Raw genomic sequence first — 11,216 nt, forward strand, 5'->3', positions numbered from 1 at the left:
ATAAATATTTACATATAACAAAAAAATACATCTCACAGCAATCATGAAATAGCAAACTACCCCCCCCCCCCCCCCCCTCCTTTTAAACAGGAAACAAAGCCAAAACATTGTGTTCTCATCATAGACTTGTGTGGTTCTCATTTCTTATTTATGTGGTTTCTGCTCCCATAGATATATATAAACATCTATGGCTGCTCCACCCCATAGAGATAATAAAGATGTTATATTAACTCTATGGCTCCACCCCATCCTTCAGCAGCGGGCACTAACTTCCGGGTTAGCAAACGTACACGGGATATCCTACAATACTATTGGCCAATATGTTGCGCATGTGTAAAACCAAGCTAGTTGATTTGTTTGAATACCTGTGGCGCGGATAACAGTTATAGATTCAAACACGACAGAAATATCCTCATTTTTCCTCAAGCTAGACAAGAGCATGTGAACATATATCTAAATTAGCCAACTAATAAATGGTTTTTGAATGATCACAAAAACCGAAAAAAGAGAATGGATGCCGCAAAGCACATGGACGAGGTTCGAGTCACGGAAATATGTGAGAAATTAGACAAGTAAGTTGCAAATAACTTCTGCTATGTAATCTAGCTAAATTCATTGTTAACCATACTGTACTGGGATGAAGGGAATCTCTCTGGCTTGTCATAACCATAAAGGTACAAATTAATGACTGAGTGAAAAATGAGTTAGATAATTCAAATATATACACAGCCCCCTTCACTGTAGCTAAGTTATTCGCTAGCTAGCTAATTAGATTTGCGATAGCCTATTAACAAAGCCAGCTACATAACCAACCATGACCTGCTACAGTATTTTCACAGACAGTAATCGATCATAAACATTTTAGTTAGTACGTAGCACCACAGTACTAGCTAAGCTACGTCGTGTCGTCTGGTTTGAGCGGGGAACCCGTTAACTTAGTAGCTAGGTGCTTGTTATGATTACTCATAGTTTGGACCACAACGTTTTTGTACTCGTTAAATATTGGGAATGAGGCAAAGAGAGACGGGTACATTCACATCAAATGCAGGTCATTGTCAAAACTAGTAGTGCCGTGAGAAGTACACCTTTTATTGCACATTCAATGCACAAACTTGGTGAGTATTTGTAATGCATGTTTTCTACTGTTCCAATCAGGTCATCGCTAATGACCACGGACAAGATGGACACTTATCATGGGTAAGCAAAAAATCTAGCACTCCAACACACATGCACATACACATCATATGAAAACCGTTTATCATCAGTTAAAAGCGAATCTTAAGCGTCGGCTTCTGAATTACATGTTTTCTTATCTTTACTTACAACATATTCTAAAGCATGGATTGCATGTTCGAAGAATGAATGAACTACTAGGCCACTAACATGCTTGTGTCGTCTTCAAGGTATGTCAAGGAGGGAAAAGATGCTGCAAGACAAGGAAACATGTCAAAGTCATTGGAACTGTTTCAGTTGGCTTACAAGATCCACCCAAGTGACAAGCTTAAAGGCAGGATACAGAAACTCAAAGAAGCAATTAAAGAGATGGAACAGCAAAACTCTGAGGATGAGTTTGAGGACTTTGTCAATGTGAATAACTGTGGTCTAATGCTTTTCAAAGATCTTTACGACAAACTGTATGATTACCAGAAAGAGGGTGTCGCTTTTCTATATGGTCTTTATGGCAGGAAAGGGGGAATTCTTGCTGATGACATGGGCCTGGGAAAGACCATTCAGGTGATTTCATTCCTCTCTGGCATGTATGATGCTGAGTTGGTGAAACATGCTCTCCTGGTCATGCCAACATCACTCATCAAAAACTGGGTCAAAGAGTTTGCCAAGTGGACCCCCGGGATGCGAGTCAAAGAGTTTCACGGTTCAAGCAAAACCGAGCGAAACCGGAACCTGGAGAAGATTCAAAGGAGAGGGGGTGTCATTATTACGACGTACCAAATGCTGATCAACAACTGGGAGCTTCTCGCATCTTACCACGGCGGCGAATTCAAATGGGATTACGTCATCCTGGACGAGGCGCACAAAATCAAGACCTCGTCGACCAAGACGGCAAAAAGTGCCAGTGCCATACCTGCGCAGAATCGTTTACTTCTGACCGGTACTCCGGTCCAGAACAATCTAAAAGAGTTATGGGCTCTGTTTGATTTTGCTTGTCACGGGGCTCTCCTTGGGACAGCCAAGACTTTTAAAACGGAATATGACAATCCCATCACCCGGGCAAGGGAGAAAGATGCCACCCCAGGGGAGAAGGCCCTGGGACTCAAGATGTCGGAGAACCTGATGACCATCATCGACCCGTACTTCTTGAGGAGAACCAAAGCCGAGGTGCAGAGAAAGAAGCAGGAATCTGAAACGGCCAATCGCGACGACTCGGAGGCAGACGGCTCCAAAGATATTCGGAGGCGCGGCGGCGCTATAATGCCGACCCTGACCAGAAAGAATGACTTCATCATCTGGACATACCTAAGCCCAATTCAAGAGGACATCTACAATAAGTTTCTATCCTTGGACCAAATCAAGGAGCTGCTCATGACCACCAGGTCACCACTCGCCGAACTGAACATCCTGAAGAAACTATGCGACCACCCGAGACTCCTCTCTGCCAGGGCTGTTGCTCAGCTCGGCCTGGAAGAAGGAACGTCCGCAAACGTCAACGATGAAAACGCGTCCGCTGCCAACATGATCGACAACATATCGGACAAAACGCTGATATCGGAATCGGGCAAGCTGAGGTTCCTTGTCGACCTTCTGCTCCGGCTCAAGGAAGAAGGCCATCGCACGCTCGTTTTCTCCCAGTCGAGGAAGATGCTGGACATCATGGAGCGAGTCCTGGTCAACATGGGCTTCAAGGTCATGAGAGTCGACGGCACTGTGATTCACCTCGCCGAGAGAGAGCGACGCATCACTGTCTTCCAGAGCGACAAGCGCTACTCTGTTTTTCTCCTGACGACACAAGTGGGAGGGGTCGGAATCACGCTGACTGCCGCCGATAGGGTGGTTATTTTCGATCCCAGTTGGAACCCAGCCACCGACGCACAGGCGGTCGACAGGGCCTATCGAATTGGACAGAAGGAAAATGTCATCATATACAGGCTGATCACCTGCGGTACGGTGGAGGAGAAGATCTACAGGCGGCAGGTGTTCAAAGATTCTCTGATCCGACAGACCACGGGTGACAAAAAGAATCCATTCAGGTACTTCAGTAGACAAGAGCTGAAGGAGCTTTTCACGCTGCAAGACACCCGGTCCTCCTCCACGCAGCTGCAGCTTCAGTCACTGCACTCGACCCAGAGGTGCAGTGACCCTCAGCTCGACGAACACATCGCCTACCTTCACACTATGGAGATGTTTGGCATCTCCGACCATGACCTCATGTTCTCCAATGAAACGCATAACCAAGAAGATCATCCCGAGGATCAGGAATCCCACCAGTACATCGAGAACCGGGTCCAGAAAGCTCACGAGCTGATGATAGCCGAGTCCGACTTGCACAAGCAGCTTAAAGAAAGCATTGAATCTAGCACCGAGCCAGCATGGCTGCGAAAACCACCACAGAACACAATGGGATCAACTGAGAGGAAACCCAAGGGTCCAAGCCCCGGCCCCAACCCCCCCTCTCCTAAAAACAGCTTTGCGCTTGTTGATCTTACCCAAACTGGGTCGCGAGTTGAGAGCAACATACTTAATCTGAGTGACAAGTTTGTTGATCTAACTGTGGATGAAAGCATAGAAGATCCAAATACGCCGACACGGAGTGAGGAAAACAATGACGTCAACTATTCCATGGATCTGTCTCCTGAGGAGGTACTGGCGGATAATGACGCGCTTGACGATTCTGTTCAAGAGGTGATCGACGAGTCTTTCCCGGTGAAGGAGGGTGACATGACTACTAACGGTGTGGAGCTCAGCGGTCAAGAGAATGCCACTTCACCTGCGGAACACAACAGTCGAGCAGACACTCCCTCACCCGATAAACAAGACAAACACCAAGATGTGTACTTCTCTTCTGAACTTAAAAGCCCGTCACTGAATCATCCGCGTGAATCCTCGGGAGACGCGAGAGACTTGCCTGTCAAACCCCTGAAGAATCATCGACTGTCTATGCTACAGACGTCAAATATCAGCCAAGGGAGTCCTAAAGAAACACCCTCAAAAGTAGAGGACGACTTGGAGTTTCTTCCAAGTAGTTTCAATTTAAAATGGGAGGACAGTGCCAGTGATGCTTCGGGAGAGGAACCCGAGGAGAACCAGGGGGGGAATTCAGGGTTTGCACTGCAGATGGATGGCAGCTACATTGAAGGAGAAAGCCCAGCCGTGAAATCCCTGAAAGAGAATAATGCCTTCAGTCTCGACGGAACCCACGTCTCCGATGCGGACCAGTCCGTAAACGACTCCTTCATCCACACCAAAAAAAAGAACAGGGCCGCGCTCATTTACGACAGCGAGGAAGACGAGGAGGGCTGCGATTCCAACGTGAGTGAATTAGACGAACCCTTTAAAGGTTTGGGATCTTCCACACCCAAATTGGTCCGAACTCTGTCCACCCCCAGCAGGGTCCGAAAGAGCTTCGGAGGGAACACCTCAGTGGCATCGAGACGGTCCTTTGTGGAATCTGTAATTGAGGATATAGAGGACCTGCAAGAAGACATGGATGATGATGATGCTGCTGTTTCAAATGAACACTCTGATGGCGAAAGCAATGGAGGAGAGACGAATGGGACGAATGCCGAGTCTCTGATGGAGGAGGAGGAGGAGGAGCCCAGCGGAGAAACGCCGAACACTGAGAACGATGAAAGCGAGGGAGGAAGAAATGAGTCGATGAACGTCGGAGATTCCGAAACGGGAGAAGATGAAGAAAGTATGCTGGAAGAATCGACCAGTGATCCTGAGCTTGCGTCTAGTGAGAGAATGGATCACTACACTGCTAAAATGGATGTCTCAAAGTCTGACACATTGGAAATGGAAAAGAACGATTCATCTGTGACTGAGGGGAAAACTTATGAATCACTTGTAAAAATGGGGAAACAGTGTTACACAGAGGGTAAACTTGGCGATGCCTTGAGCTGCTTTTTGAGGGCATTAGACATTCAAGATGGTGACCCTGAAATCCAGCTGTTGACAATTCAACTGTACCGAAAAATACATACAAAATGAAAGCAGTTAACTAAACTTTAATTTTTTTTTATTTTTATAAATGCCTACAGTAGATAGAAGCATATTCCTATTATGTATGTGCTCTAGGTGTAATACAAGTGTTAGAATGTGTTAGGGAAGCAATGATTATCATGTTCTCACATTTTCATTGTTTACACCAAGTCAGGTTGTATTGAGATGATTTTTGTTCATATTTGTAAACAAATATACCAGTTGACAATTTGAGAAAGTACTGTATTAAAGCAATAATTGTCAGTAAAATAAAACATTTTTTTGGTTTAAAAGTGTTTTATTATTTGTGTACTTTCAATTTAACACGTTATGATGGAAAGCTTTTTAGATCACTGTAGCAGTTAAAATTACTGCACACGTGTAAACGCCACTTGGTGGCGCACTAATCACGCAATAGAACCAGCTCCAGTTTGACCTCAAGTAATACCTACATCTGATCACATCACGTTAGTTGTAACTATCTTGTTTACGAGTTGTCGCTTTAATTCTTTATAATCCGTTTTCAGAAAAATATGGGCTCTGATATATATTTTTAGGCTTTAGGCCCATCCTGGCCTTCAGTAGTCTTACAATGAGACAAAGACAAATGAACGTAATGAATCACATGTTTTGTATAGCCTTTATTAGGCCTACAAACACAGAGGGGTTCACATATCGCCCATAGAAATACACCTCAACCAACCGCAACACCCAAGGAAGACAAGGAAAAACTCACAGGAAAACGGAGGAAAGAATTTGAAAAAACTTGAAGAAAATTGGAATGTACGCACGCTTGCGTCTGCATTGGTCATGCCCAGTTTATATTAAAATTTCAGCGTGATGACATAAATACAAGACAACTACTGATGCAATTTTCCGACCCCAATCAATGTGACGCAGACCCAAGCACATTGGCTGAGAGATATGGACTCATATGACGCAAAGTTTCCGGATTGTCTCTTTTCTGCTTTAGGTTACTATCGGTCATTCATATTTGTGGGTAGGTCCCCGACGTCTCGACTTCTGTGTTGAGGTAAGAATGATAAGCTAACTTGTTATACTAGCTAGCACCCTTAACCGACACTGGGAGATTAATAAAACAGTTATATATTTTGGGGGAATTGTCAGCTGTTTTATTTAGCTGCGTGGAATAATATTCGTGGCATATTGCTAACTAGGTGTCTAAAATTCAGGAAGGGAATTAAGCCCGCGCTAGCTGTCTTTGTAGATAGACAGAGCATACATTATCGTTCGTTAGAATGATCCCTCATTTAAGAAGTTGTTCTTTTGGAGCAGTGCGGTGCATATGTTACGTTGTAGAGTCTACTAGATAATTAATGGGTGTCGTTTGTGAAAACCCTGATGAATCATGTCAAAGATAACGGATTACATTTCTTGATGTCTCCGAGCGAGTCCTATAGGAAAGCAGCCCAAAACAACAACAACAATGAATGAATGAATGCATGAATTGAGAACAGCAAAGCATGTACACAGCTGACGATATCTAGCGTTTCTTTATAGATAGCTCTAGCACTTCAAGCGTTTGTTGTTTTCTATGGTCTGGACGCTGTTTACTATGTGACTTGATAGTGTAGCCATTACAATTCGAACGACTACCCCTTAAATGCAAGCCCTAGTCCTAAAAAAAAAAACATGAACGTGTTCTATAAAACAGTCTACCTGAATTTCAAATAATATTGCAACGTTTTGTATTGCAACCTAATTGGTATACAACCTACACAACATGTTAAAAAAAAAACTATCCAAAGGATTGCACTGGTAGGCCAGACACGTACGAAAGCATGATTATGTGGGTCAACTGCTTTCATTCTTTTGTGTACGTTATTGCATGAGGATACAACTGTGTTTGTCTTGAAGCGTGAACGTTTTGGGTTTAAAACATGGGCGCTAGGAAAAAGGGTTAGTCACTCACAGCAGTACCAGGTACTCCGAGTACATTTGGAAGAAACATCTTCATCACTTCCTGTCAAATACACCCTAACCGGTTAAAAGTATGGGCGGTTACAAGGACATGTGTCAATTCTATAAGAGGACCTTCCAGGAACAAGAACAGCACAGACAAAAAGATTGTTGCGTTGACCAAGAAAGTTCTTAAATTCTTAAAAATAAAGAAGTGTTCCTTCAACGAAAAATAACTTTACAGCGCAGTTTGTCTACTTAAGGTAAGCTAGAACTACCTGCTCTTAGTAGTGCTTTGCGTAACCGTTGTCCACTGAAAATGGCAAATTATACATAGTCAATGAATCATTGTTCTTAGTAACTAGTGTTTTGCGTAACCGTACTTAACACATTATTTGCATATAGTCAATTTAGTCTTTTCATTGGCTCATTGTCTTTCCTCAGTCAGATGGAATACATTGAAATGTGTATCACTTTAAAAGATTTACGATTGGACGTTGGGTTAAATCAGATACGTGGCATCAGAATTTGGGAATGGGATAGCCTACATAATTCAATAGTTTGCCAGTTTGATAGGCTTATACGTATCACATTTTTGTGTATGAGCGTTGATTTTCAGCGAAAGTAGACTTCTCAATGGTCGAAACATTGAATATTTTACTTGTCAGCGTCAAATTAGTCATCAGTGGATAAAGAGATTAAGACTGGCGAAAACACTTAATGTAAAATCTTAAAAATTACCAATGTCTCCATTAATTACGTATGTTGCAAATACTATGCGCATTCTAGCGTATTCCTTTGGACCGTCTTTCCTTGGTATCAATAGTAGCAAATGGGATTAGACAGATCAGTTGCACATGAGCGCTGTAAACCACTCCCGATGAGAATCTTGTGTTCTTAAGCACTTCTACAGGTTGGCTGCTTGATTGGAATCAGGTTTCGGCCAGGTTGAGGTTTATCCGTGCCTAGAAGGCATCCTTTTTGGGACAGTTTCATGTTTTGACGTTTGAGAGATTAAAATGGCTATTCTGTCAACAGAGATTTCCTTCATGGCTAATATTTTTAAGACGATCTTCGACTCCCAAAACAATGTGTTGTTCGGCTTATTTTCCTCTTAGAACAAGGAGTTCTTAATGATGTCATGAGTCCTGATTCCCTTAAAGGATTTCAAGTAATCTCCGTGTGAAATTACTTTACCTAAAAAGTAAAGATGATATAAACCAATTTAGGCTGTGGCATCTATAATTTGTTATTATTTTAGCCTATTATTATTATTATTAGTAGTAGTAGTAATAGTAGTAATATTACTGTCAATAGTGTAAAGAAGGTAGGCTAATACCAACCATTCTGCACAAAGTGGTACATCTTTCAATTATGTAATTGTTTAGGGAATTATCTGCAATGACTTAAACTCAGTGGTTTTTTTGGGCGTCCATGCCTCACTTTCAAGCGCTAAACTGCTTAGCCTCCGACCTATCTGTTTTGTCTATTTACATATAGCAATTTTCTCCAGGGGACATTTTCATTAACACTTTACAGTCATTATTATTCCTTCGTCAAATGATCGTACGATCTGAATTGTTAGACAAAGGATCTGTTGATCAACTGCAGAAGGCTGAGGAATCAATTCTGCTCTGCTTCCTGTCCCACACAAGCCTCACACACATTCAGCTGCATTCATTGTACCCTGCCATTACGACTTTGGTTTTGAATCAAACGTTTCTATCAAATCTCGATTTGCATGACTCGTTCCTAGAGATTAGGGATTGGACATCCATTCCGCAAGCCTACCAATACTTCATGTAACAATGGCTGTGTTCTGGAAAATAAGTCAGAAGTGTTGAAATTCTCAGCTGCTTGTGAGCAATCAAAGGGAGGTTTGTGTGAGGGCTGTACCAGCGCTCGGAAGGCCCGTCACTTTGACATGCAACGCAGACATGGGCTCTCCTGGGAAACGAACAGCAGTAACTTTGGGCTATCTCACAACATCTCACAACATTTGCTCTATCTTTGATCTTGGGTTCTTGGGGAAATGTAGCGGACCCTCTATCGAGCTTTCAAATAACTAACGTTGATTTCTCTCTGTCTTTCTCTCCGTGTTTCCAACCTCCCCTCTCCTTCCGCACAACCATCGCTCCATAAGTCACCTTGCTACCCACCTGTAAAGCTTGCAACAAAGACCCGCACCTTCAGGGCTTTTTTTCATTCCAATCGTCTGGCTACATCGTCTTCCACCTTTCCACGCCCCCGTGCCGAAGTATTTGGCTGAACCGCACTCTCTTTCCGCAAGAGCACTCTTTTTTTCTCTCTTTCTGCACCAATCACTCCCCCCCACCCCCTCCTCGACCATGGGCGGCAAGATAGACATGCATTACATCGTGTTCTCGCCTGTGTACCTGTTGATGTGGCTGTACACGCTGATCACCTTTGTCCCGTGGTATTTGCTCACTGACCCGGGGAAGAAGAAAACCATGGCCAAAAGAGTCAAAGCCAAGTCGACCACCGGCCAACCCGAGGGGCCCTATCGCTCCGTGGACCACTTTGACTCTCTGGCCCGGGAGGACTTTGACGGCAAAGACACCCTGGACAAGCTGTTCAAGCACGCCGTGCAGCGATTCGGCAAAGCCGACTGCCTCGGCACCAGGGAGGTGTTGAGCGAGGAGAACGAGACGCAACCCAACGGGAAGGTCTTCAAAAAGGTAACGGGCGCTTCCCCCCCCCCCCCACACACTCTCCCCCCCCCCCCCCCCCCCCCCCCCCCCCCCCCCCCCCCCCCACACGCCTTTCCCCCTCGCTCGCACTCCCAACCAGGGCTTTGCGAGTCGACCCTAAGTCCTAGCTACGCTCATAGCGTTTCCCCGTCGGCCCTGGATGCAGTAGGCCAGCCGGACTCACCTTGGGGATGATGTTGGGGTGTTGTGTTGCAGCTGATCCTGGGGAAGTACAGGTGGCAGTCCTACGACGAGGTGGACCAGGTCATCGACCACCTGGGGAGCGGCCTGGCGGCGCTGGGCCAGCAGCCCCGGGCCACCATCGCCCTCTTCTGCGAGACGCGGGCCGAGTGGATGGTCACGGCACAGGCCTGCTTCCGACGCAACTTTCCCTGTGAGTGTCGGCCGCGCCGTTACGACACCGGTGTTATGAGAGGGAGTCAGGCGGCTGAGCGGTGAGGGAGTCGGGCTAGTAATCTGAAGGTTGCTGGTTCGATTCCCCGGCCGCGCCAATTGACGTTGTGTCCTTGGGCAAGGCACTTTACCCTACTTGCCTAGGGGGGAATGTCCCTGTACTTACCGTAAGTCGCTCTGGATAAGAGTGTCTGCCAAATGACTAAATGTAAATGTATGACGCACGTCTGTGATTTTTGGGGGTTTGTTTTTTTTTGTCGTTGACCTGAGACGCTAATGAGAAACTGTGCTTGCGTTCGCAGTGGTGACGCTATATGCTACGCTGGGGGAGGAAGCGGTGGCCTATGGACTGAAGGATTGTGGAGCCACTCACCTCATCACTAGCGCTGAGCTTCTGGAGACCAAACTCAAAGTACAGTTGATGTCTTCATTTGTGGATGAGAACAAATGCATGTCCCCCCCCCCCCCCCCCCCCCCCCCCAAAAAAAAAAAACTGGTTGTGACAACGAAAACCAAGGAGATACCGTTTAAACATTGTAACGATAGGTCTGTGCTGTACAGCGCATTCTGTTAGAGGTCACAAATTGGAAACATTGACTTGGACAAGACCTTCACGTTGCAGCACAACCCCAAGAAACACTGTCAACACGTTGTAACGATCCGTCTGTCCTGTACAGCATGCGCTGGGAGAGATGCCAAACTTGAAACACATCATTTACGTGGACAACAAGACCATCAGCAAGACGGGTTACCCAGACAACGTCCACATCCACAGCATGCAGGCTGTACAAGAGCTGGGAGCCAAGTCGGAGAACTGTGAGTGGGGGGGGAACGCACCCAACAACAAACACCAAAAAGACACAATGTCAAGTTAACACTCGAGTGCATCGATGTCATACTTATGTCCCTAAGAGCATGACACAGATAAAACACCGGATTATAGGAGCACAGTCATACATGAGCTGTTGATACTCTTTTGGCGTTATCCCATTTAGTGATTGGTGTGTCTGTGTG

General features: G+C 45.2%; 2 protein-coding genes across 4 annotated transcripts; both read left to right on the forward strand.

Moving 5' to 3' along the window:
* The first annotated feature begins 314 nt into the window (after nt 1-314).
* On the forward strand, nt 315-5,384 carry ercc6l (excision repair cross-complementation group 6-like). Its single transcript, XM_047050462.1, has 3 exons — nt 315-572; nt 1,156-1,197; nt 1,404-5,384. Exons 1-3 carry the CDS (start codon nt 511-513, stop codon nt 5,164-5,166), a joined length of 3,867 nt encoding a protein of 1,288 aa, XP_046906418.1. The 5' UTR covers nt 315-510; the 3' UTR covers nt 5,167-5,384.
* Nucleotides 5,385-6,196: 812 nt separating this feature from the next.
* On the forward strand, nt 6,197-11,161 carry acsl4b (acyl-CoA synthetase long chain family member 4b). 3 transcript variants are annotated; one of them, XM_047050467.1, is made up of 5 exons: nt 6,197-7,340; nt 9,540-9,776; nt 10,005-10,182; nt 10,505-10,614; nt 10,880-11,160. In XM_047050467.1, the coding sequence occupies exons 2-5, from the start codon at nt 9,549-9,551 to the stop codon at nt 11,075-11,077; spliced, it is 714 nt and encodes a 237-aa protein (XP_046906423.1). In that variant the 5' UTR covers nt 6,197-7,340; nt 9,540-9,548; the 3' UTR covers nt 11,078-11,160. The 3 variants fall into 3 exon arrangements, with proteins under 3 accessions (XP_046906423.1, XP_046906424.1, XP_046906422.1); XM_047050468.1 differs by having other exon boundaries at nt 9,543-9,776; XM_047050466.1 differs by lacking the exon at nt 6,197-7,340 and having other exon boundaries at nt 7,349-9,776; nt 10,880-11,161.
* Nucleotides 11,162-11,216: the final 55 nt, after the last annotated feature.

The sequence above is a fragment of the Hypomesus transpacificus genome, unplaced genomic scaffold (assembly GCF_021917145.1).
Source record: "Hypomesus transpacificus isolate Combined female unplaced genomic scaffold, fHypTra1 scaffold_116, whole genome shotgun sequence".
In the NCBI taxonomy this organism is placed as follows: domain Eukaryota; kingdom Metazoa; phylum Chordata; class Actinopteri; order Osmeriformes; family Osmeridae; genus Hypomesus; species Hypomesus transpacificus.

Excerpts from the sequence above, each read along its gene's own strand:
- ercc6l (XM_047050462.1), top strand. The coding sequence starts at position 511 with ATGGATGCCGCAAAGCACATGGACGAGGTTCGAGTCACGGAAATATGT. Across the intron at positions 573-1,155 it reads ATATGTGAGAAATTAGACAA|GTCATCGCTAATGACCACGG; the intron begins GTAAGTTGCAAA and ends TGTTCCAATCAG. Across the intron at positions 1,198-1,403 it reads AAGATGGACACTTATCATGG|GTATGTCAAGGAGGGAAAAG; the intron begins GTAAGCAAAAAA and ends GTCGTCTTCAAG.
- acsl4b (XM_047050466.1), top strand. The coding sequence starts at position 9,426 with ATGGGCGGCAAGATAGACATGCATTACATCGTGTTCTCGCCTGTGTAC. Across the intron at positions 9,777-10,004 it reads ACGGGAAGGTCTTCAAAAAG|CTGATCCTGGGGAAGTACAG; the intron begins GTAACGGGCGCT and ends GTTGTGTTGCAG. Across the intron at positions 10,183-10,504 it reads CTTCCGACGCAACTTTCCCT|TGGTGACGCTATATGCTACG; the intron begins GTGAGTGTCGGC and ends TTGCGTTCGCAG.